This window comes from Sitodiplosis mosellana, unplaced genomic scaffold, assembly GCF_009176505.1.
Source record: "Sitodiplosis mosellana isolate CC-2019 unplaced genomic scaffold, AAFC_SMos_1.0 Smas_scaffold_6162, whole genome shotgun sequence".
Taxonomy (NCBI): domain Eukaryota; kingdom Metazoa; phylum Arthropoda; class Insecta; order Diptera; family Cecidomyiidae; genus Sitodiplosis; species Sitodiplosis mosellana.
Window position 1 is genome coordinate 2,462,088 of NW_022601403.1, and position 23,178 is coordinate 2,485,265.

The window sequence follows — 23,178 nt, forward strand, 5'->3', positions numbered from 1 at the left end:
GCCATTTGATGCCATAAATGTTCATTTTTATTCATTTCCATTAAAAAATTCGTGTTTTTATCCCGTATCATTTTCCCGTGTTCCACATAACCAAATAGTTCCCAATTCGATTTCATACCATCACTAAGCAATACCATCTAAATTGAGCTCATCTGGTGCGAATGTGAATTTTCGATTGACTTAACGCACGTGTGCATTACACATGAGTCACGGTTGGCGTCCACTTGTCACGTATCAAATACGCGAACGCAAAGGAAAGCATCTACGATCGAAGCATATCGATGGTCAAATGCGAATTACGCGACGTGGCCCAGTTTCCGAGAAAAAAAAAACATACACCATTGAGTTTGAAATTCATGCACAAAACCAAGAGTGGATAGAGGGGAGTCTTTACGGACTAATAAAAAATGGATAATATTTTTTTTTGGAACCGTGTGTCTCCATCGTGTTTGCTCGTTAAAGCGTTAAAATATGTGAATGGATGTAGTTCAGACCCAACGAACGGACCAGGGCCCATTCGGTAAGTGTTTTACATTTTACACTCATAAAATGTTATGAGTGTGTAAATGATCCAACGTAAATTCGCATATTTAAATTTTACGTTGAAATTTTTGAAATCGAAAATTGTGCCGTCACCTCTTCAATTTACTGCTTTTCGTGGGTGTAATACCAACGGTGTAACAATAATAACCGTTATAATTATGGTGTTGGCATAACTTTCTCATAATTGTGCATTTTGCAGGCTGTTATACAAAAAGCACATTCGCTTGTTTAAATAGAAGACACATTCGGGGGGGGGGGGGGGTGAGCAACCATATCAACGTTCATGCATTCATTTTGTTGTAGGCGCTTTCGCATTGTTCATTCGCACAATGTTGCCGTCGTCGACCGATTCTTCGCGACTCTTGTTATAAATTTATATTATATTAAGTGGAAAATGTCAATAAGAAAACGATATCTGGATATTTACGCTTTTGGGGCATAATTCAGTGATGGTGATATTGAGCCAAGAGAGTAAGAGATTCTCTCACTGGTAGAATGAGAATTAACCCTTTGATGCACAATTTTTTGTTTTTGAATCATTTTGATATATGTTTTGTGCCACGATAAATAGAGAAAGACCTCATACTTAGATCTTTGAAAAATTGCGTATTTGTCGAGAAAATCGGAAAAGAGTCAAAAGTGTCAAATCACTATAAAAGCTTGAAAAAATTAAATTTCATAAAACTAATGATGCAGAAAGTTAAATTGATGTATTTTGGTCCTACGAGACCTAATTTGATAATTGAAAAGAATGAACAAACCCAAAAGATAAGAGGAGGAAAAATGTGGAATTCTGCTATAATTTCGCTTTTTTTTTTACAGCAGTACATGAACAGAAAAAACTTTCCATTCAGCCAGCCGATTGTAGCCTGTAAAGTATCAAATGAAAGCTAGTTCATTTCCCTACATTTGTTTCCAAACAAGAATGTAAAAATATTCAGTGGTTTCATAGCTATAGCGTCTGGTTACTTTAGGAACCGAAATGTGATAAAGGGTTAAAGAGAGTTTGAGAGGATGACAAGATGAGATGAAGCGAGATGGAGAGGGGAACAAATGGGAAAGATGTTGCTTCATTGGCATCAAAAACATTTAGATGCGTGTTGATTGCGTTCGTTGGCTTTTTAAACATCATATTTTATTTTATCATTGACAACGACTCGATTCCTCTCTCTCTCTCTTTCTCTCTTTCTACTGAAGAGAATTACTCCGTCTATTGAATGGAATATGATGAGAATGAAATGCGTATAATTAGATTTAATGGAGCGCGTACAACATAATATCAACCTCTTGAATTCAACATCACGGCTTGACATTGGTAGTCTTGTTTTTTCTCTTGTCTGCTCTTCTTCACTTGCTTTGCTTTTGCTTTTTATTTCTGGTTCGCTCTCACCCGCACTTTCTCACTCGGTCTATCGCTCGTTCTGTCTCTCTGCCGCCATTTCTTTGCATTTCACTCGTGTTCTTGTGTGTATTGTCCCGCATTCCGGCATTCGTCTCATATGTAAATAAGTCTAGCGATTGGAATGTTAAGCCAAAGAAAGCGCCAAATGTGAGCAGAGCTAAGGAATATTTTAATGGTTGATGGAAAATCAACAATCCTGGTTGATCAACAAGTCGTTAGCACATTTTTCGACCGATGATGGCATGTTCGATGTTATGGAACAATATGTACACAAAACCATCATCCATAATGATACAGCTGTGAAGTTGAATCGAAAACTTTTATCGAAAAAGTTCAAGTGGTGTGTGTTTGTGTTCGTTCGTGTATTTCCACATGTTATATTCATTGATGCCATTATATTATATCAGCATGTGCTAACGACGAAAATCAGCCGTTTTTCAAGATTTATGCATACATCCCGCATAACAAATGCCTCTTGCGCGGCATTTCCGCTACCATTTGGCATGGAATTTAATGTTTGTTTTTCGATTCGCATACACACTCCAACCCAACCACCACCACGGCAAATGTATCCGGCCTATGCTTCTATCGTCTCGCGTGCACCGTGTACAAATATAAATGTGCCGATCTTAATGTGGTTGGCATAAAACAAAATCACCGCCACTCCAACACCCACTCATTCACTCGTCCCTTTCTCTCTCTCTCTTGTCTCTAATAGTTTTTTTAGTCGATTTCACAAAACTTCTTTTCGGTTCTCGTTCTGGTTTTTTATGAATTATTTCCGTTGCTTGTCACTTTTTTTACGTCAGTTTTCCTCACTCGGCTCAACATTTTTAGCGTAAAAATTTTGTTGTTCCGATGGAGTTGATGTTATGCGTTGCTTTCCATCGTTCGTCGCAATTTTGTTGTCTTGCCTACTTTTTGACTCATTGTTCGGCTTGGAGTCCTTATGGTATGAATGTTTTAGGAAAAGTTTAGTTCGTTTCAGTATAAATCAAGTGCCTTATAATATACATTCATTCACTGTTTTCTCTCTCTCTCTCTCGCTTTCTCTTTCTGTCTTCCGCTCCCTTTCACCCTCTCTCTCTCTCTCTCGTTCTGTGTTTTACGAGTATTTTCACAAACCGATATGTAACAACCATATTCGTTTGTGTTTGTTTTACTTCACACACATTCCGTTCTTTCCTTTGGTTTATCTGTTTCAAATTGAAATATTCGATGGGCCGCCTAATGTTATTCACTTTTGAGTATAGATATAGATTGGGCTAGGGGGTAAGAACACAAGCGCTTGAGACGAATTCGTACGAATTTTCGTGAATTCTTGTAGATTGTGTATACGAGACATTCGCAGCGCAGTGAGTGTACAACAACAATAACAAAGCCACGAACGTATGAATATATGCGAATACATACGAATGACACAACTTGTTCCTAGCCCCTAGAGATTGGGCCATCAGACGAAGCGAAAAAAAGAACGCCAAAACAAATGAAGAATCCCCAAAGAACAGCGGGAAAAAAATCGAACAAGAGAAACTTTTCGCCGCAGTCAAACGAATTGAAATTGAAGGCGATTGAATTGTTTGGGAGCCAAACATTCGAGTTATTTGGTTTTCGCTTTGTAAAAGTTTTCCACTGGAATAGGTAAATTTATTTGAAAAGTGTTACCTTTTTTGGTGTTTTGTTTCTTTAGTTGTTTTTCATTGTTTTGTTTTTCTAATTCGCCGTTTGCCGACCCATTCGATAACTAATTGCGAGAGGAGCACACAGCAAAAAAAAACTCGATTCACATTTAGATCACATGCACACAACGAAATTATTGAAATTGGGTCAAAGGGACGTGTGTATACGTGTTTTTTTTCCCTATCTGCTCAATCCATTCGTTCGACTGTATTTATCGAGCCCCTAGTTGCGGATACAATTTTCCCGCTTGGAAATGGTGCCGTGTGAATTGCAAACCCCTCTCTGATATTGATATCATAATCACACAGCGACTTTGCTCTACAAACACACGTATTATACAATAATAAAATGAGCTCATCACTAATTACTCGCTTCTATTCGCTTCGTTGGAGTATGTTTTTTCTCTCTCGCATATCGCTCGATTGCCATTTTTCACTTTTGCTTAGGGTTTTTTTTCGGTCATGCTGTTGCTCATTTTTCTCTGTGTGAGTGTGTGATAAAGAGCGAGAGTTTAAACTCACGCTTTTTACGCGTGTCAAGCATATGTAAGTGCTTTCAACCACACATATACACACACATCCAGGTATGTTTCTGCCTAGTGAACCGTGAACCGGATGGATATTCAAATGAAGATTTATGCGCGCTGTTTGTTTTTTCTTCTTCTTCGCTTCCATGGCATTAAAAGGTCACACATAGCTGAGTACGTGTTACGTTGTATGTGTTTTTTTTTCTTCATTTGATTATTTTGATGCTTTCGCATAGTTCACAATGTTTGTTCGATTTTTTGCTCTTTCGATTTCAAACGCGGTGCGTGTCAATTTGTTCCGCGCAATTTCCATCTTTATCGAACTCAATGGATTAGTGAACAGCGCTTAGTTTCCCCATTCACGGTACAACAAAAACCGTTGAGCTTCAGACTAACCGAGTTGAACTCGATTTGAAAGCTCTAACCAACGCATTTCCAACACACGCAACACACTTCAAAACCAGTTTTGAGTCGAAAAGAAAAAAAAACGGAAATTCCATCCGTTGTCGTCGTCGTCGTCGTCGTTGTTTTCATTCGCTCTCTTTTTTTTAAGTGAATCAAACTATTTAATATTCTCAAACAGGGAGCAAAATATAGATCGACGCCGCTACCATCATCGTAGTCTTCGTCGTTTCATATGCATTCAAGAGCTCAAACACACGCGCTCGCTCGCTTTTTCTTGCTTCGCTCACCGGTTTAACAACAGTAGCTTTATTTGATCGGCTGTTTTTCTATGCAAAAATCCAAATTCACTCTTGATGCCAGCAGCAATGTTTAAATTGAACGATGTGAAAAGACGAGCTTTGAACCGTTTTTCTTGCGTGTACTCAAAAAATCAAACATCTTCCATCCCGCTCGTTCGTTCACATTCTAAATCGCATCCGGCTGTTGTGCTCATGGGAGAAAATTGACGATGCTTAACTTGCACCACATAACATTCCGTGGTGGAGGATTGATCTCATCTCAGGTATTTTCACTTCCAATGCTGTTCGGTGTGCAAAATTAATACGATTTGAACGCCTTTGAAAAAGACTCTCGCTCCCTTCCGAACAACCACTTGCATTGTACATACTGGATACCTTCACTTTTCACGACTTCCATCGAATCAATTCAACCTTATGCGCGGTATCGTCACCATCCCGATCAATCTTATTTGGAAGAATAGACGGAGGAAGATGAAGAAGTAGGGCAAGAAGAAAAATGGGAAAAGCACCGTTTGGGATCGAAGATGAAAAGACGCACAATTTTTTCAACAAAACATTCTCGAATTCTTATAATGAACATCAAACATTTTGAAGCGATCGCTTTAAACTTGACAACCGACAATTAATTGCATTTGAACCCACTGCTACTCATTACACCAACAACAAAACCATAATATATGGCCCGCGTGCAAACAAAAGTCTGGATGCTTTTGCTGCTTTTGTTGTTTCGGCTTCGATACACACACATATGTCTTCTAATAGCATCGAATTGCTTATTTATTTTTAACGAACAAATGTGATGCACCCTTTTTGTTAGTCTGAAATGCACAGTCCACAATCAAATTATTTGCACAAACTTTTTAGTTGACATCAACCCGCCCGAAATACAAAATCAACTTTACCTTTTAAATGTTTGGAATTAGTGACGAATTGTTGCACGTTTTTGTCAAGGGTTGTTGTGTTCACCTGCATCAATCAATGATACCTGCACCGAAAATGAAAACCACTTGGCGAGTTGTGGTGTTCAGTTCCACGAATAGTAAGACAAGAACACCGAAAAACTTTCATTTTCAGTGGCATCACCGATGCAGATGAACCCAGGTAGAAAAAGGCCACATGAAATTTAATTCACTTGGGAAACGAAATGTAATCAAACTAAACCAGATTTTGATGATAAAGTGCAATTTTGTTGCTCCATTTTTTTTGTATGAAAAACGGACGGCCGGATGGTCGTAGTGGTGGAGACTTTTGTTCGTCTTATGCACACACACACGAACGAAAAGGAAAAGGGAAAGTAAATGTCTGCTGACAGAGAAAAAAAAAGAAATAAATTGGGATAAGGTACAAAAGGCGTTCGAAAAACATTATTTTGCTGACATAAAAAAGAGCCAAACACATCAAGAAAACAGAAGAATCGAGGAGAAAAATGATAACAAATAAAACAAATGTGCCAAAGCAAACGGCAGCGAAGATTGTTCGCCGAAGAAAATTTAAACGACAGAAAAGAAAGAAAAGATGACAAACAATGGAACGCGAAATTGGATGAAAACGAAGCAACCGAACAACAAATAAAATACAAACAAACAAGAAAAAAAAAACATAAATGCTCCAAAATGACGGTCAAAATGGAGAAAAAAAAATCGTAAATTTGTTGAGTCGTCTTATCATTACTTGAACAGCAAAGAACCGAAAAAAATAAAACACACATACCCACAACGCAGTAAAATCACTCTAATTTATTTTTGTGTCGATCCCCTTTTATTCGCCGGACAATTTGTCCCGAGCAAATCGAAAATTGTGTTCGCTGTGTGTGTGTGTGTGTGTGTTGTTTAATTTACCTCAGGAGAGAGCGAGAGCGATAGAGTGATAATGCGAGTATGAGTGAGAGACAGACAATTGTCTATTTAGCAAATGTACAGTGCGCATAAACTATCGATAGCTTACCAGATCTAGTTGAAATGATAAAGCATTAAACATTGACATGAGCATAAAAGCAGAATTCGAATCGGACCATTGGGATAAACACAAATATCAATACCGGCACATAATTCCGGTTCCGAAATTCGATTGGAAAATTATAACGATGTGGACACGAGCGCGGTTTGGCATACGGAAAATGAAATTAAATAATAATTTTTCGGGAGGTTGTTCGCGATATAATTAACACCATCGAATCCAAATCACCATTACACGCACACACCACGAACTGATCAAATCAGATCCGATACGGCCTCGCGTAAATATGATGATCGAATAAAATGGGCAAATTATCGGCTGCGATAATAATTTGACGGGAGAATGTGTGTATTTATCCATCACTATTTACGTGACACTGTTTCCCTTGGCCTGGAATGGTCAGTCTTAGCATATTCGAAATGGAGGCCCCCGAAATCGACACCAAATACCTATTTTTATCAATAATTCACGGTGTATTTTCGTGATCAGATCACCATAAACCTAATTCGTATGGCCATAATTTCTTGAGGGTGGGCTTTGTCTACCTTTTTGCTCTTTCTGTCAATGGGTTTTGTGACACAGAGCCTTTGTCTGTACCCATTCATGTTCATTTTCTTCTCTTACTCGGTTAATGCACCATTCATTGCTTTCCAATTTTGATCGAAACGAAAGCGATGAGTACATTCCTTAGCTCTTTGCACCTGCACCTTGCTCTGAATCAGAACTTCTGATCAAAAAACCAAATCCACGAGTTTAATAATGTCAAAGATTAGTATCGCAGACCTTCAATAATATATACCATATCCGAAAAATATGAACGGATTCATTTTGATGGAATACACATGTACATTCAATCGGCAGATTGTTTACTTGATAAAATAATGAATTCGATGGAATCGGTCGCAAATATGGCCGAACAATCCTATCACAACGTAAAATGAGACACTACACTAGGGTGTTCCAAACTGATTTATCATGGTAAAGTAAAATTAAATTGGGCTCAAAAAGGCCGGAAAAATGGCTGCTTTGAACAAAAATTTACTTTTGGTGGAAAAATACGTGAAAAAATGTGATTTTTTTTCGATACGTGAACACTACTAGAAAATTTTAGTTCTGAGATTATTCGATTTTTGTCATCAGCATAGTCAATCTTAAGGTAATTTGAGGCGCTGAGTTCAAATTTGGTGTTAAAAATACACTTGGAACCATGTATTTTGGCTATATAGCTGAATTTGTTATAAAAAAAACCATGTTTTTGTACTAAAACTTTTTTAAAAAGCAATATTAGCTCATTTTTGACAACGAATTCGTGTTTAGCATCCCAAAAACCCCTAAAAATGATATGTCATCAGATTCGATTTGAATAATCTATGGGTTTTCTATCAATATATATGTTGAAAAATAGGTCAAAAACAGCCATTTTAAGTACGGCTCTTTCGACCACTAGATTTTAACATTTTTTTGATCTGAAAATGGGAATCAGCTATTTTTGAGCCCAATTTAATTTTAAGCTATTGGGAGCATATACGGTATATGATATACCTTACCATGATAAATCAGTTTGGACCACCCTACACTACACGCATTTGTTGTACCAATGATGATTATCCGAATGAGCACATTTCATTTTCATTGAACGAGAGATATGACAATTTGGTAAATATTTTGACAGACTTATTGTTTCGTAGAAAAAGGCAAGATTGCGCGCGCGGCGGCCGACATACACGTACGTACGTGTGTAAAACAATGTGAGCTCAACCGAGACAGTCACCCGAAACGAGCAACAGTGCAGCTGAAAATCGAGTCTTCATTATGTGAGAGAAACGATTTTTGTTGTTGTTGTTGTTGATGTTAAGCCGGAAATAAATACGGTTCGATGCGTAGCATAAAGCATACACCTCGGGATGTGCGGATAAAGTGAAAACGGAAAGTGGCAGCAACATTGTAACGAAAAGCATTCCGAATACCGTCAGTTGGTACGATTCAATGGGAGAGACAGCCTCGTTGAATTGTTACAGCCACTTGAAACAATGAATACCATTACATGCAAACGATAATAACGACGCCGAGAGAGAGAGGTGGGAAGATGGGGAGAGAACATAAAAATAGCGACATTGTTGACAATGACGACGCCATCATAAATACACAACGCAATGCTATGCATTCATACTGCATAAAATCATATTGAAGACAAATAAATATTTCATTTCGATTTTTGCTGGCTTCAAGTATGCATGAACGTGAGAGAGGAAGAGTTTCAGCGACTGTAGAAGTTGAGTGCGGCAAAAAGACGTGATAATGGCAGCGTATGACAATGCAATAAGTGAAGGTTGGGTGGAATGAGTTGATATGCAGGATTTTTATGTAAAACATGACAACTCAGCCAACTGACTACTCGTGTGGAAAAAAAAATAACTGAATGACTTTAGATTCAGTTGGGATCCAGTAGTTGATTGAATTTATGTTTTTGTATGAAGCAAATCACTTTGTGATTTCAGTTAACTTTGATAGACTTACACTACACGTTGTACTGAAATGTCAATCAAACTAAGTCATTTTTGTCCGAAATTAGTTAACTGACTAGTCAGTTACAATATTCGCACATGGGTATGAACACTTGAAATTGAGAGCCATTATTTCACATAAGCGCGTGCAATCACAAAATTAGCAACTCGGGAAAATTATGGGCCAACGATTCGGCAAAGAGAATTGTGAATTATTTTCAAACACTAGATACGTTGGAAAAATGCAATGCGTTGAAATTAACTTTGATTTGCAAATTTCGACGATCAAACGAATTCCCAAATTGATGCGTTCAGAGATTGTATTTTTTGTTGCTAAGCAGACCTGAGCTGAGTTGAATTTGCTGACTCAAGCGCATGAAGCAGTAACGCACTTACTTGCTTTACATTCAAGCTGAACGATTTAGTTGAGCCGAGTTTTCATGCTCAGCAATAATATCTAACATAAATACAAACATTTCCACGTAGCCGAACAGAAAATTTGACTTGATATTATTGTCATATGCTTTTGTCTTCACATATGTACCTTCAGCACAATTATTCAGTCTATCGCGCCTGAGAGACATAGATAGATAGAGAGAGAGATAGAGATAGATGGAAATTTATTTTTATAAAAACTTACGAAATATTATACCATTCATCTCGTCAACAAGAGCAGTTCTCCTGACAAAATAATCGCCATTTCTGTCGTTCAAACGACAACGAAGAACAACGTGGGAAGAATAGAGCAGTAAAATCAGTTATTATCCATTTCGGAGATGTATTATCACACATATTCAATTCGAACATGAGCATTATATCAATCCGTCGATGATAATCGAATAATGAGCCTGAATGACATATTAGCATCTGATGAAAAAAAACACATCTGCGCATTGATTATGAATGTAATAACACACTTTGCTGAATATATTTACTGTGGCCTCTTTTTCCTTTTATTGTTGTGCTCTCATTATATTGATGTTGTTATGATGATCACGTGCGTTGGCCAACCCACTCATTCAATTGGACGCAGATACATCGATATGAGCATAATTTTTCCCTCTCTCCTCTTCTTTGTACCTATTTCTCGGTATATTTTTTTCATTTTCTCTCAGAGATAGAGACTCTGTCTATTTTAGTCTAGGTTTTTTTATTCTGTTTTCTTTTTCAATTTCAGCACATGAAACTTCACTTAACTCTACACTGAATACCAACAAATGAAATGAAAATAAACTTAATGGCATCGACAGACATAGATTGGATGGAGGGGCAATAAAAAGCGCATCGCCCCAAACGGAATAATCGATCAATAATTGCAATTTAACAGTTATCATGTTTGTTCAAATCATTTGAATCAAATGCATTTGGATATATATGTTTGAATTTTAGCTGGAAAGGAAAGAAAAAATGCACGAAATTCAATTTGAATTTCTCACTTATATTGCACATGGTAGGGATTGTGTTGGGGTCAGAGAAGAGCAGACCAAGGATAAGAGAGAGAAAGATCGAGTGATATTGGATGTGGAATGCTCCTTACCATCGAATATCGTTCATAATATTTCATCGCTTTTGGTTTCAGCTATGCTCAAATTCAAATCTTTTTTCTGCAAAAATTATCAACATTTTCCCATACTTTCAAGATTCATCTTCAATATCTATCTGTACGATTGGACACTGTATTGAAAGATTTTTCTCAATCAATATGCGCTATGTATATCAGTCCTTTTTTTGCTAGGATTTCACGGTGTGCCACTGTCTTCTTAACTCGTTAAGATGTTTTTTTTTTGTAAATCTAATACAAAATTCGGTAAGTATGAGCCATAGTATGGCACTGCCATACTCGAAATGTTCTGATTCTGCTTTCCATCACATAGACTCTGTTCTGAGCACAAAAAGTCATTGATTCTACATTAAATAAGAGTCTGCCATTTGGCGTCTGCAGATTCTTCATTTGCTCAAAGTTGTCTGCATTACTTTAATATTTCTTTTTATTAAATGTTGGTTTATTTGTCAAGAGTTTGGTCGGTCACCTAATTACACTGGCTAAAACTGTGTCTTCTTCAATATGTCAAACAATCAATTATTGGCAATAAAATGAAAAAGTAATGATAGAGCAGTTGAACAAAATCTTTTATTGCTTTTTTACTTATTGGTACAGAGCCATTATAATAATCTCTTAATTCTCTAAAGAAGACTAAAGTCTGCAACATTAGACATATTCGAATGCTGAACGGATCGGTTTTTTCTTATTTTTGATCTGATTTTCTTCTTTGCTTGATTTGTCTCGAGTTGAGTGCATCATTAGGCGGCAATTTGGTAATCATGATTCTTTTGTGCACAAGATGCGGTTTTCATATTTAAGAAAGTGAGCATTTGTGCTTGAGCATCAGTTACGAGTTAGCCAGCACAGTTGAAATATCAGCTAGAAGACAAGAAGGCAAAGTGAAGGCAACAACAAAGCAATTTCATAGTAGTTTGGAGTTTCAAAATGAAACTAATTTCAGTTATGATCGGTGTGTTGTTCACTTCTACCAGTTTACTCTACGTGATTGCCGGAAATGTTCAATCGGGTAGACCTATACAAATTGTAGCGAGTGAACTCTGGGGAATCACTGTAAAAATCGATGAAATCAAAGACGTGTTTGCGAAATCTGCAATAAACGATCATTATGTGGTGTTTGTTTCGATTGGTGGGCCACATCGATGTGAAAAAACGCATTTATTTGAACTCTATCTACGGTTTTTATATGCACAGGTAAGTAATTAGTTAGGTACATTTGGAATGTTATTCGTTTTTTCAAGCGATTCTCTGATATAGCTCCAATGGATGTAACGGCGTTACATTGTAACGCAAACTAGATAGTTCTAAAAACTGTGGCAGAGTATCTGTGCATTGGAGCTATGTTCTTTGACGTTTGAATCAAAATTTTATATTCAAATTTTCCTATTTTACAATAACAACAATTTCTTATCAACAGTACAAACATCATAATATCACCAATTGGATTGGCATAAATAAAGTGATAACCGAATGGCATGGAGTTAAATGGCAAGAGGATCGAGATCCGAATGCAGTTGGCATTTGGATGTGGTCAGAAATTTTCACGCATCAATTCAATAACGGTGAAAAGATGGCAATTATTTTGCTTGAGACACAAACAAACGAACGAATGAACTTTATCGAATTAGATGCTGAAAAAAATGCCAATATGTTTGCTTTTAGTCAATCCATCTCATCGGTGTCATGCTATAATTATTTCAATCGCCTTGAAAACGATACACTTTTGCTTGATTTTCTAACAACTACCGGACTAAAGCATCCACTCTATGACCATCAACACAATGCAACTGTATCGATTTGGGATTTGGTGGGATATTTTCATGTTGCCTATGCAAAGCAAAATGAAACTGCGAATGGAATGGAAAGCGGCGCTGTGCAGTGCTACAATTCACAGGTTGAAAGATCATTTCCGTTACTTGCTCTTTCGAATGGATCTGATTGCACGGGCCAATTGAGTCAAATTCAACCACGGCTCTTACGAGAATTCAAAGAACAGATACCCAAACTACTGGCTCCAGATAATCTGCGAGTGAACCAAAGTGAGGATAGAATGCAACCCAGTGAAATCTTTGAGAATTTGATAGCATACGCAGACATAATAAAAGAAAGCAAACAGATGGAAGTTGCAACAATGGAGAAGATGGTAAACAGAAATCAGGATGAAATGTTAAAAAACAGGAACAATATTGGTGATACAAACAATAGTATGTTTGGCCCAACAGACATTCAAACTGCCATAACCAATCATCTAAAAACGAACTTTTGGCAAACAATCTCTGATGATGAAAAAAAGAAGGTAACGTTAGTTGATCTAATTTTGCATTCCAATAGTTTCTGCAACATGCGAACTCGACCATAATCGAATGAATATGCATATTTTAAATATTTGAATCGTTCATTTCATCCCTCTTTCTCCGTTTCAATTAGGCAATAAATCGCAAACAGTTCCAAACGTTTGATTTTGCCGAATTTCAACGTAGAGAATCAAGTAATTTGCCACCCATTCCAGTCGGGTCTACGGATGACTATTTACATAATCGAAAACTTGCACTTGTCACAATGATCGCATTTGAAAGGAGCTACTTCATGGAACTTCAAAACCGTTTAGGCGATATGAAAACTATTCCACGTGATATAAAATTCCGAATAGAAATAAGAAAATCCGTTTCTAACGAGGTAAGCTCCAAAGTCCTTTCATGCAGTTTTTTCTTCTTCTCGTGAATCAATATGTTCCTAATTGAGACACTAATTAATTTATTCTGCGCTGCCTAGACGCTCGCTAAGTTAAAAATGTACCGAAGTTTCGGCATAACTTAACAATCGCATCCATTTAGCGTAGAGCAAATTGATTTGTTTCTCTTGGATTACTAATTCTCTTTGTTAATTTTCATAGTATGATGTTAGAAAAGTCGATGCTGAGGATGCGTGGTATGCCAATAATCTTCGCCACTGGATTGATTTAAATTTGTCATGGATTGAATTCACTTTTACCGATGCCGTGACATCTTTCTATGAAATGGTAGACTTTTATTCGAATTCAATGAGAAAATGGAGAGGAGACAACTTTAATACAACGGATGTTGAATACGAAAAATTCAGTGGGAAAACAAAATCCGAAGCAATCAAACAGGTTAATTAATTGCAAAAGCAATCAACATCTCAATATTATCCATCCGGTTTATGCCTGAAACATACATTTCAAATCCAATTTTCGAAACAGTTTCAGGAAAAATCGCAGCTCAAGGACCGTAGCCCGAAGCTTTTATCGTTTCTCATTCAAAAAATGGACGAGTTTGTTCTGAAGGAAATGTTTGCATTTATGTGTCGCAAATCGAATGAGTCAAGAGTCAAAGAGCTCGACTTTTTTGTTGCTTTCTCAAATTTATAGAAGAAAAAGAGTAACTGCAACTTTCTTTGAAAAATTTGCAGGAAATTCTGAACCGTAAATCCAACTGGTAATTTATTGGTTTAGCATTACAACATGAGAGAAAAACAAATTGAAATGTTTCATTAGGCGAAAGAAATTACGGTCTATTTCTGCCCACAAGAGACTTATACACCACTGAACAAAATATCTAGGCTATTTATAATTATGGCTTTATATTGAGTATTCACCATCAATGCAATTATTTGCAAAGAAACTCAAATAAATTCTTATTCAATGAATGAAACGATTTTTTTTTTACATTTTTTTGCCTCTAGTTCAGACTTTTGCAAATATTTCGATTAAATCTGGCCGTCAGACTCTGGCGTTTATTCTCATTTCGTTTTTTTTTCTTCAATCATTTTCAATTTTCGGTGACATATATCGAAACCAATCCAAATGCGTTACACATCGAACGTTTAAATTGACACATTGAAACAAAGGAACCATGTTCAGTCGATGTATTGACCAGAACGAAAATCGTTTGATCACAATGCAAAGCTATTTGCAGCAAAGGGTTGTGTTGTTTTTCCATTAAATTGGCCGGCAACAATCGAAACTTTTTCTCTTTTTTTTTGCTCGTGAAATGAACAAGCTCGTGAAAAGGAGAAGGTAGAGTGTAGATGAGAGCGTGGAAGAGAGAGAAAGAGAAAAATAGAGAGAGGAAAAAAAATTATGGTGAACATTCCCAATTGAAGTGACGAACGTATTTGCAATGAGAGCGGCGACAATGAAACACAATCAAATGTTTGATACGTTGTATTCACTTTTTAATTCCCCTTGCGGCCGTACAGTGTATAGTGATTGCCAAGATGTTTCGTCCATCAGGCAAACGAATGGTTTGTTTTGCTAGCGGCAAACCAATTCAATGGGCCATGGTCGCATATAAGCACTGCACACATGTGTTCAATTCAACGTATATGTTTCAAACCGAAAATTTCAGGCAAAAAGCATGGACACACACGGATGGAAGGGAGAGCGGGAGCGAGAAGGAGAGATGTTCGACAAATGTGAAATGCCAAAAACCAAACTTAAGTGTATGTCCATCAGCAGTTTTCCCGTACAACACATATTGTGTTGCACGCGCGCTTTCGCATTGTTTGCACATCAGCCGGTGGGTCCGTTTGTCCATCGCTTGGTCATCGTTTACTCGGTTTCATTCCTTCTCTCTCTCTCTCTCTCTCTCTCTCTCTCTCTCTCTCTTTCTTTCTTTCTTTCTCTGTTTTTATCTCTCTTACAATTTTCTGTTTGCAATACATTCATCAAATATTGTTTCAATACTTGAATTGATGAAGAAAAGAAGCATCAAGTGACTTGAGTGTTTGCGTGTGCTTGCAAGATGAAATGAAAAATTGTAAAAGAAAAACCTTGGCACTTCATGAACAATTTTTGTCGTGTTTTTTAGTTTCGGTTGATTCTCTCGCATTTTTTGTTGCTTCTTCTTTGGTTTGTTTGAATGCCATCCATTTTGTGCTGTTGCTATTCGACGTAATTTCAAGTTCTCTGTTTTGTGATTTTCTATCGACAATGTATGATTTATGCGAAATACTAGGAAATATTGACGCAATCAATCATTTTTATCACGAATGACATTTTAACTGAACACGCAAAAACACTTATTTTTTGTAAACACAAAATCGAAATCACCTTATTGTTTTTGCTATTGTAGCACAAAAGATACACAATTGTACTTACTTAAAGTGAATGCGCATTTCGAAACGCTCAACGGGCGTTCATCATCAGCACTGACACGACTCGCGATTTTTGCCGGTGATTTGTGATACGAAAAAACAACAACACACCAACACAACGCAAAAATAGCTGAATCAGCAACAACAAAACGTTCGCCGCATCAAATCAATGCAAATAAGCAGGACTGTATGTTCCCGCTTTCCGCATTCAATGGTGCTATCTCTTTCTCGATGTAATAACTTTCATACGCATCGAGTCTGCTCTGTCTATTGACATTCTTAATCAGTTCGATGCTATGGTCACTTTCATCGATTCCGTGCTCACTCTCCACCACATGTTTAGCAAACCGCGAACTCTCTCATTTTCTTCTTTCTTGCACAACTACTATATGATTCTCTATACAGTAGAGCCGCGAGAATGTGTATGTCGCATAGTTATTTTCAATTTAGACAGAAATTTTACAAAACCACGAAAGGAACTAGTATCGGTTACCCGTTGAGCCCCTTCATGGCCGAGTTATTTATGTCGCGATTGGAAATGAAACTGAAACGCGATGGAAAATTGCCCTTTAATCAACCATCAATTCTTTTTCGAGATATAAAAGAATTAGAGAAAAGTACACCAGAGTCTTCTCTTTTTTTTCTCAGGTTCATACTGCCTAGAGTTCTATCCAATATGGTTTTTTTTCTCTAATTCTCTTACCAGTTTCATAATAATGAGCAAACAACAAACAACAACAAAGGCGACACAGGGCAACAACAGCAGAGACACAACAAAAAAAACAACACACACAGCGATGCGTGCCGACCCAATAACAAGAGCCCGATGTACCCGATGAATAGATTGATTGATAAAATAATACATATTTGTTCGTTCATCTGGGTATATTGTGTGCTCACTCAGCTGGAGCAGTTAATCGCATCTAAATAATGATAAACACAACAATAACTACCAGTCGAGAAGTAGCATTGATGTGTGAGTAGGCTTTCTCTCTCACACACTCTGTAACTACCTCTTAATGAATAGAGGGAGGGAGAGAGAAAGAGAGAGGGGAGAGAGAGAGTATTGTTTGCCAGCGCGCATTAGACGTGCTGGGCATCATTTTATGAATTATTGGTTTTATGATATCGTTCGATTTGAATAAAAAGCCCATCACGTTCGGACTTGTGTGCACGGATTTGCGATTCATAATCAACAAATAACATCAAAACTAATTAGACAGCAATGGTTTTCCTTCAAATGGTCGATGCAATAAAATCAAAAATGAATCCACTGTCAATATACTGAAAAGAGCGATCGAATAGTGTTTTCGAAACATAAAAAAAAACAATAACAAAAATCTCAAAATCACAGACAAAAAACTATTTTCAGAAAAATCTCAGATTATTTGCAAACATTTTTAGATAGTTGTATTGATTTACTGTTTCAATTCGATGTAGAATTTTTCCCCGAACAACCAACACACACAACAGCCACGGTAAATCAATTCTCTAAATCTTTACTCTGAAAAATTAGATATGAAAATATGTTCTATTGACGAGAATTGATTTACCGTGACTGTTGTGTGTGTTGGTTTTTCGGGGAAAAATTCTGCATCGAATTGAAACAGTGTAAACCACTGCCTTAGTTTGATGTGAGAGTGATGACGTGGCATGGTGTAAGGTGGTTTCCAAGCAATGCAATGTGAATAACGATTTCAAATTACAATATAATCTGATGGAACTAATTAATCCCGACGATTCGCTGGAACAGAGCTGAAAAAAACACTCTGTGTGTGCGCGCACGTAATTAAAAACGCACACACAATAGATGTGCGGTGCACACAGTGCTTGTATTTTTGGTGTACGTGCACATTTACATAGATTTCGGTTCTACTGTCAAATTTTGGCGGAATCTATGTAAATATGCACGTACACCAAAAATACAAGCACTGTGTGCACCGCACATCTACTGTGTGTGCGTTCTTAGTTACGTGCGCGCACACACAGAGTGTTTTTTCCAGCTCTGCGCTGGAAATTACCATATCAATATGGATTTTCAGTTAAAACCGTACTGTAATTCGAGCAAATTCAGTACACATACGGTCTCTTAGCTCAATACAACTACCTAAAAATGTTCGTATTAAATCAGAGCCGTCACCTCACCGTTGCTTGTGTATAAAGCAAGTAACACAACCATTCATTATTTGCAAAGCTGACGGCCACTGATTGATGCGAAGGTGAAGTGATTGTTGAAACATGAAAATAAAGCCAATTATTGCAATTGGTTTCAATGTGATGCTTTTCATGCAAACCAATTTTCCACCACGACCAAGTGCATTGTATCATCATGGGCATAACACGAGAGAGAAAAAGCAGCCAAAACGAATGGACGCACAACAACAGAGAGATACAGACCAAGGCCGAGAATACCTCAGATTTTCGGACAAGCATGGCTGAGAGAAATCTGCCGCAGATTATTCTGCGAATCAACATGGACAGGGACACACACATACACCTCAGCTTATTGAAAAAAGCGATAAAATGCAATCTAAATACTTCATAAATCCATACATAGTACAAGCGAGTGAGGCTTATTCATTGGCCATTGGAAAAGGCAATTTGGATTCGGTTGTGAATCAAACCATTTTATGATAACTTGAAGAGATTAAGACGGTGTGGGGATGCAGTCAATACGTGTTTCACATTTATGCGTTGATAAATAAATCGAAATTCTACGACGTAGAATCTACGTACGAAATGGTAGTGATTTCGAAAGATCATGCTGCGTGGTCGAGATGAAAGAGGAGAAAACGGTTGATTTATAGCTAGCTAGAGTTTGTGCAGAAGCTTACCAATTTGAAAAACACTAATGCACTTGAATCGGGTGGCCGGGGAGGTCACTTATTCACACAAAAAATGCAATTGTTTAACTTTTATTGTCAAATAAGTTAGAGCGACTGGACTTTTTTATGACCCATACACAATGGATGACAATAAAATCGCTTCTTTGGCATAATCGACATCGAAATGGCCATAATTATGGTCAACTGTGACATGATTGCATCGTTATCGCATCTCGAAAACTCATTGTGATTGCATTCAATTAGTTTCCGATGAACGAACGAATCAAGATGACATTTATTTTCTTAAATTGGTGGATATATTGGTTGTGAACCATAGAAAATGTAATGTGCATTTTGTGTAGAAAAGTTTGCTCTTTTCATCCTTCAACATTTTATTTTGGTCACTACGATTTGGATGAAGTTTATCGGATAAATCGAGTTTTCGTAGTGAGCGAGTTCACTAAAATGACTGTGAACGAGAATTGACCATTTTTTCCTTCAAATTACGGTTCATTTGTCCGGTTCAAACTCATTTATCTTCGAGATCCATCAAGTAGACGACACTTTTCATGATAAACTCAAACACACGTGTGCTCCACATATCATCTCGAATCATTTTAGCATTTCAAAAAGTCAAACGAAAAAAAAAGATCTCTTCCGTTCCCTCAATTTAATTGACATTTAGAATGAAAAAAAACCTCTGATAACGTGTTTCTATAAACCATTGGTTTGACATACTCATGGATTTGGATATATTAAATGCTTTGTCTTAACCTCTTGCATTAATTTTCTCTATATTATGTTGATACGGTTCGTTGCATAGGCATTTGAAGTCGAGTTTTTCTGTGTTAAGAAAATTCCTTTTCAAAGGAACGAACAACAAGAAAGTAGAATGACTTTGGGTAGGAAGAAGGGACAACATGGCGGTCAGATGGGATTCGCTGGGACTGGAGAAATATCGAGGAAAGAAAGGAGAGACAATTGCCTGTGGAACAAGAAGGACAAGAAGAAATTGATAAGAAACAGTGGACACAAGAAGAGTCTAGGAGGAAAAAGATGGAAAAAGAAGAGGCGAAGAGAAGCATAGAACCTGAAGGCAAAGAAGAAGAGAAAGGGGAAGATCGAGACAGAACACACTGAGAAAACCCTTGTTTTTTTTTCTCTCTCACACACACGAACACAGTATGAACGTCGAAACGGCCACCGAGTGAATGGCATAGCTGAATGTGATGCATTGTGCAATCGTTTCGAAAATTAATGGCCAATTCGATTTTGATTAATCGGAAATGAATTATGATTTGCCATTAATAAAATTTATCAAAAGCCAAATGATTGCACGCAACCATGCAAGTTCGCATTTGTCTTCCAAAAATGCAACTCGAGTACATAGTCCCTATCTTCATCTCCTTTTCTCTCCACATATCGTTCCTTGCTCTTTTAGTGTTTCGTTTTCGGTGAACTTTCACTAAATGCCATTTTGTCTATTGCAGTGAGCTTTCTTTTCACTTCTCATTCATGTTTGATTATACAAATTCCAAAACGAGTAGTAATATCATCATATATTTTGCGTACGTGCTCATATCAAACGTCTGAAATGTACCGGAATGGAGCAACAAAGAAAAAAGTGACTTGAAAACTGGGAAAATTGTTTTCATCCAACCACTTAATGATGTTGAAGTTGCTTCAATTCATTGATTCACATCGTCAAAGTTTCGTCTGCACGTCTGCACCATAAAAAAAAGACGAAGAAGAAGAAGAAGAAGGAGGAGGACACAGAAAATAGTGCCAAAAAATAGATTCCATCATGTCAAAGTCAGTGGCAGATATCATATTCCGCCAGCAACTAATTTGTTTCCTTTTTGAAACTGTCTCTCGAATTTCAGATCCGTTTGAAGTGAATACACCATATGGAAGCGAATAATCCAGTATTCATAGTATTCATAGCTAGAATTTACAAGAAATATTGTGCATTAACGAGCAGAAAAGAAATGGCTTCGCATTAGTTATACATGTTCTAAAACTGAATTGCCGCAGAAATGTAGTTAGCTGTGGGTATGTAATAGTCGTGTGCCATGCATGCAAAATTGGAAGGCCATATTGTGTATGTGTTTTTTGCTGAAAAAAAACGGAGGATTCATTTCCTTGAAACGGAATTCCGATTAGAAGGTCGGTACATCAATGGTTGCGTAAATCAAATTGTTTTTTTCCTTAAAAAACTTCTTCTAACTCTTCAATTTTCTTCAATTCCTCTAACGTGATCATCCTCTGCATACAAATGATTGGACTCGCTGGGAAGTTTCTAACACCAAAACAGTTTTTTTTTTACTATATTTGGATGTTTTTGGTAGTTTGCAAAAGAAACTGTCCTTTTATGGACGATTTGAGCTTTTTCCGAAATCAATGTGCTGCCCGCTTTTTTGTGTTTGTGTGTGCGTTGCCCGAAATGAGTCCAAACATTAATTCGGTATTGGCTGCGTTCAAACAAGAAGCAAAAAATGCTGCAAATATTCACACTTGCGCTTCACACTGATTAAATGAATAGACGACGAAAGTTTGTGGATTATTCGCATGGTAAATGATGTCGATTTATTTTGCGACCTCAAACTCAATATTTGGCAAGCGAGAAAAACGGTGACGACGACGATGGCAATGGTGTGCAAAGAAGCAAAATGCTTAGTGTTTTGGCCAGTTCTTCGTATTTCTTATTGTTTTTTTTTAGCTCTCGTTTACATTGATTTATGTGCTTTTCATGGAAAGTTGGTGTGTATGGCAGAAATATGTGTAGTTACCACACATTCAATGGCCAGTGTGAATGATTACATGTTATGTTCAATACAATTGCGGCCCAACTCTCTCCCTCTCTCTCTCTCTCTCTCTCTCTCTTTCTCTCTCTCTCTCTGTCTCTCTATTCATTGTATTTAACAATCACAATTTATTATCATTGGCCAGTATGGCAACGCCATCGAAAAGCTAAATTCATTCGATCGACGACGACGACGACGATGGCAGCGGTAAAGCCAAAACCAACGTATACCAACCATCACACCGATACGAAGCGCAATCTTAATGTTCATTCAGTGTTGTTCGCCAGTACTTCGGTACACAATGCATCCACACATTCAATTTCTCATGCAGTGGATTTTATTCAAACCGAAACTCACTCCCTATCTCTCTCTATCTCACTCTTTCTCACTCATTCTCACCAATTCTCTCAGTGTAATGAAAACGACATCGGCTGCACCAATAACATCCAACATACATTCAACTATCTCAATTCTCGTTCTCAGTTGCCTTGAGCTGGAATGGGCAGAAGAGGGTGGGTTGATTCAGCTAACCAATGCTTGTATCGTACAAGACAATGAAATTTATTTATTACTCGTTTATTTTAAATTATGTTTTATATGCTCTGGAAAATATGCTTCGACCACATTCACTCTGCTCTTCACTCCATTTACAACTAACTGGTTTGTTGTTGTTGTTGTTGTTCTTTCCAACAATTATTTGGTATGTTTGCAATTTCCAAAACTGTACAAAACGCCTTGGATTTACGAGGCTTCGAAGAATATCGCGCAACATTGAATCTCTTTCACTTTCGTTCTTCGGATGAATGGAAAGAATGAATGCGGTCAATTTCTCTGCTCACAGTATTTTTACTACATTGTAGACTCGAAATTGTTGCTCCAGCTACTGCTGCTGATGCTAATGCATAATTTTCATTTCGCGCCACAAAAACCACCAAAGAAAATATTACGAGAATGAACATTTATCAGCAATTCTCACATTTTTGCAACACACTTCCCCACCCACTCGCACATTCAACGTTAGACAATGAATGGTGTTGCGCCTTTTTACAACATTCGCCGTACATTTTATGGATATACAGTTTTTTTGGTGTTGTTACGTTTCACATTTGTGGCAATGACTCTGTCCATCAGTAAAAATGGGATGAATGAATGAATAAGAAGGGAAAGATGGTGTTGCGGCGGTGATAGCGCTGGCTTCGCCTAATTGTCGGCTCTTTTGTTAATCTGGTGCGACTTTGTGGCTTACTGCTACACTGGAAACGAAGAAAAATTACGTCCGAATTTTCCTAACGTGGCTAATTTTCGTACATGGACCCAACGAGAGAGATCAATGCAAACCAATTGAGATTTTCTCGTTTCGCACTGCATCCTATTTTATTGTCGATTAACGGTTCTACCCATAGTCTCATTTGTTATTCGTTCTTTCTCTCATTCAGAACGAGTCCTTCTGGAGTGAAATACCGTTCCTTTCAAGACATGATGGCTTTCACTCTCTCTCTCTTTCTTCCTTTCGCTTCATTTTCACTCTTTTGTCTCTTTTAATTTTACGTATCCTTCT

General features: G+C 37.3%; 1 protein-coding gene across 2 annotated transcripts in view; it reads right to left on the reverse strand.

Annotated features, from left to right (window-relative positions):
- Nucleotides 1-23,178, reverse strand: part of LOC129574390 (protein N-terminal glutamine amidohydrolase) — an 84,267-nt gene that overhangs the window by 36,262 nt on the left and 24,827 nt on the right. The window contains exon 1 of one of the 2 annotated variants that reach the window (XM_055456373.1): nucleotides 15,996-16,029. The exons of the other annotated variant lie outside the window; for it this stretch is intronic. Coding sequence (XP_055312348.1) covers nucleotides 15,996-16,012 — 17 coding nt within the window. The 5' untranslated portion in view covers nucleotides 16,013-16,029. Of the gene's footprint in view, nucleotides 1-15,995; nucleotides 16,030-23,178 lie in introns of those variants that run through there. 2 annotated transcript variants of the gene reach the window in all.